Below are 3,539 nucleotides of genomic sequence, written 5' to 3' on the forward strand. Positions count from 1 at the left end.
GACAATCTTAGAACTCCGACACTCAGATTTAAATCTTAAAACTTATAAATTGAAGACCATAAATAGGGTAGGTTATATAAGGTTCTAAATATTAATTAAACTCTAACTAAAAACCCTCAACTCCTCGCCTTCCTCCAATCCTCCAAACTCTAGTGGAAACTCAAAGATAAATAAAGCAGACAAAGGCAAACACAAATATAGTACAGTTATTGCAAGTAACAAGTATGACAAAGAACATATTGATTCACAAAGGCAAACCCAATTAAATGAACAAAAGAAAAAAAACAAACATATGCATATGATGCATGCCTGCCCTATGGCTGATGAGTCTCATCTGTCAGTTATAAAGCTAACTTGACATGTCCGGCTGCTAAACCCTGGACAGTCCCTTGTTCGCGCATCCCCAAGAGTCTATGTATAGCATTTTCTCAATCATAATCAAATTTTGCTCATTGGGGGAATTTCTAGGGCGTTAAAGTGTCTGGCCACATCTTGCAATGTAGGGTCCATAGAGTATCGAGTCTTGACCTGGAACACGTGGTGGCAAGCCACTGCATCTTACCCAGGAAAACTCATATCTCAGATAAAAGATGTGCATAAGCCACATTTTCATTCATATTCATTCATATTCTTTTATTATGGCCATATTCATCATATATATCACATATCGGCACTTCTCATTCATAATTCATCATATCTCAAGCCTTTTTCTCTTCTAAGTTACCACCCCTTCCTAGTTCAACCCCCTACACTAGCATTATAACTCACTTCTAGGGTCTTAGATAGTAAAAATAGAGGTTTAGAGATTCAAAATCATGTTTAAATCACAAAACTCAAGTTGCTGAAAAACAGGGCTTCGCGTATGCGAACCATGTCCCGCGTACGCAGAAGTGTGATTTTTCCCAACTCGCGTACGTGACCTTTGCTCACATATGCAAGTACTCTGAACAATGGCGAATGGCTGCGTAGGCAGCCATACTTCCGCGTACGTGCCCCCTTCATTTTCCTTAAAAAGCTGTTAACAATGCAGAATTCACATTTTTCACATCCAACTTCCGACGCGCTAAATTTTTCGTTAAAAATTGCTTTCCATCAGTTCTTCAAACGGCGTAAACTTCACGGACCCAATTTTTATATAAAACAAGTTTGGAAAAGTTTGGGAGTCTGGAGACCGAGTTATGACTCGCTGAAGTTCGCTCAAAAACCAAATTTTCACTCGAAACCATAAACCTCCATTTCTACAACTTCCTAACTCAATTCCTAAAAATCGAAGTTTCACAACATAACAAAACAAACCAAATCATATCCTAAAACATACCTAATAATTGCTTCTCATTCATCTCATAACTCGTCATTACCCAAACTCATCAAATTCATCCTCAAGGGTTCATACTTAATGCAAGATCATACTCAATAGTCATGGTATCAACATTACTTATTCAAATCATCATTTCATCAACCATCATCCATAAGCATCAATCATAAATACATTCTCAAACTAATTCAATGTTTCTCATCAAGTCTACTACGCATTCAACATAATCATACATTCCATCCTATCCTATGGTCATTTAGCCTAAGTTTTCACAAGACATTATATATTACATAAGAGGAACCAAAATCATACCTTGTCCAATTATTCCCTACGCCAAAGACACCTCAAATAAGCAAGGTCACAAGCCTCCACCACTAAAATTTTGCAACCAAAGCACAACCCGAGCTTCTAATCACCTCAATTTTGTTTCACAATCACATATTCACTACCTAATACACATTATCATATTCATATACACAAACTTAATACTCAACCACATTTAACCAAGAAATTCACTAGGGTTTGAAGATTCTTACCTTACCCGTGCCTCAAGTCAACAAAAACCCGCTAATTCCTCAAGCTAATTGGACCCTAAAACATCAAAGAATAAAAAACTCAACACCCTACAACATTGAATTTTTAAAATTGGGGAGGAGAAAATTGAATTGGAAATGTGACTTCCTTATCAAATTGAGTACTGGACTTTGTAGAGTTCGACGCGGTGGACGCGTGGTCGCAAACTGTGCGGCGATCAGAGCTTGGAGTTGAAAGATACGGTAATTTGAATCTTTGAATGAGGATTTGTGATTTGGGAGTGTTCTCCCCCCTTAGCTAAGCTTTTTAGTGTGTTTCATATGGAGAGGAAAGCAAATGAGCTAAAGCTCATTAGTGCATGTGGGTTATGTTGGGCCTTAGGCCCCATGTGGGCCCGATTCGCCCGGTTTGGTCCCTTCGACCCAATTTTGGGCCAAAACCTTTAAAATTAGAGTTAAACTTCATGTTTTAATTAATTCTACCTCATTAAACTATAAAATTCTATCTTCTAATTTCTTTGATTAATAATTAATTTATTGGCTAATTATTCGTTAATTATGCGGGGTTTACATCTTACCCACCTAAATAGGAATTTTGCCCCCAAAATTCAAATTTAGTTACCTGCGAACAAGTGTGGATAGTCGTTCCGCATTTTGGATTCAAGTTCCCACATGTGTTCTTCGATTTCAGCCCGAATCCAAGTGACTTTCACCAATGAAACCTCTTTGCCACTCAATCGTTTGATGCTGGTGTCGTCAATTCTAACCGGGGTTACTTGCAGTGTCGAATCTTCTCTTACTTGAGCCGACTCAGGTTCCAGAACATGACCAGCATTAGGAGTATACTTCCAAAGCTGCGACACGTAAAACACGTCGTGCATGTTCAAAAATGCGGAGGTAAGGCAATTCTGTAGGCTACCTGTCCAATTCTCTTCAGAATTTGAAACAGATCGATATAACGAGTGTTCAGCTTCTTTGTTTTGATCGCTCTACCCACTCCAGTTGTTAGAGTAACTTTCAGGAACACATGCTCTCCTTCCTCAAACTCTAAAGGCTTTCGCCTCTGATCAGCGTAGCTTTTCTGACGGCTTTGAGCAATAAGCATTTGGCTTCAGATTTTCTTGATTTATTTAGTGGTTTCAGCTATCATTTCAGGCCCTAACAAACTTGTTTCCCTAGCTTCATACTAGCATAGCAGAGATTGGCACTTTTTTCCATATAGAGCCTCATACAGAGTCATTCCGGTGCTCGCATGGTAGCTGTTCTTATATGCAAACTCTACTAGCGACATATACCGATCACAGCTCACCGGCTGGTCTAAAACACAAGCCCTCAATATATCCTCTAGGGTTTGGATTGTCCTCTTCGATTGGCCATTGGTTTGAGGATGGTACATTGTACTTAAACTCAATTGAGTCCCAAACGCCCGTTGGAAAGCTCCCCAAAATCTAGAAGTGAAACGAAGATCTCTGTTAGAGATTATAGTGGTAGGCACTCCATGCAACCTCACAATTTCCTTGATGTACAAACGTTCTAGCTCCTCTAAAGTACAATTCATCTGAATGGGTAAAAAGTGAGCTGACTTTGTCAGCCGATCCACAATCACCCAAACAACGTCAAATCCAGCCCGAACTCTTGGCAAACCTGACACAAAATCTGACTATGCTCCTCTTTCATGATATCTTGCCATA

General features: G+C 39.2%; 1 protein-coding gene across 1 annotated transcript; it reads right to left on the reverse strand.

Moving 5' to 3' along the window:
• Window positions 1,733-2,953, reverse strand: LOC107606485. Its single transcript, XM_016308550.1, has 3 exons — window positions 2,768-2,953; window positions 2,471-2,702; window positions 1,733-1,764 (listed from the first exon to the last, which is right to left on the reverse strand). Exons 1-3 carry the CDS (start codon window positions 2,951-2,953, stop codon window positions 1,733-1,735), a joined length of 450 nt encoding a protein of 149 aa, XP_016164036.1.

This window comes from Arachis ipaensis, chromosome B01 (assembly GCF_000816755.2).
Source record: "Arachis ipaensis cultivar K30076 chromosome B01, Araip1.1, whole genome shotgun sequence".
NCBI lineage: Eukaryota > Viridiplantae > Streptophyta > Magnoliopsida > Fabales > Fabaceae > Arachis > Arachis ipaensis.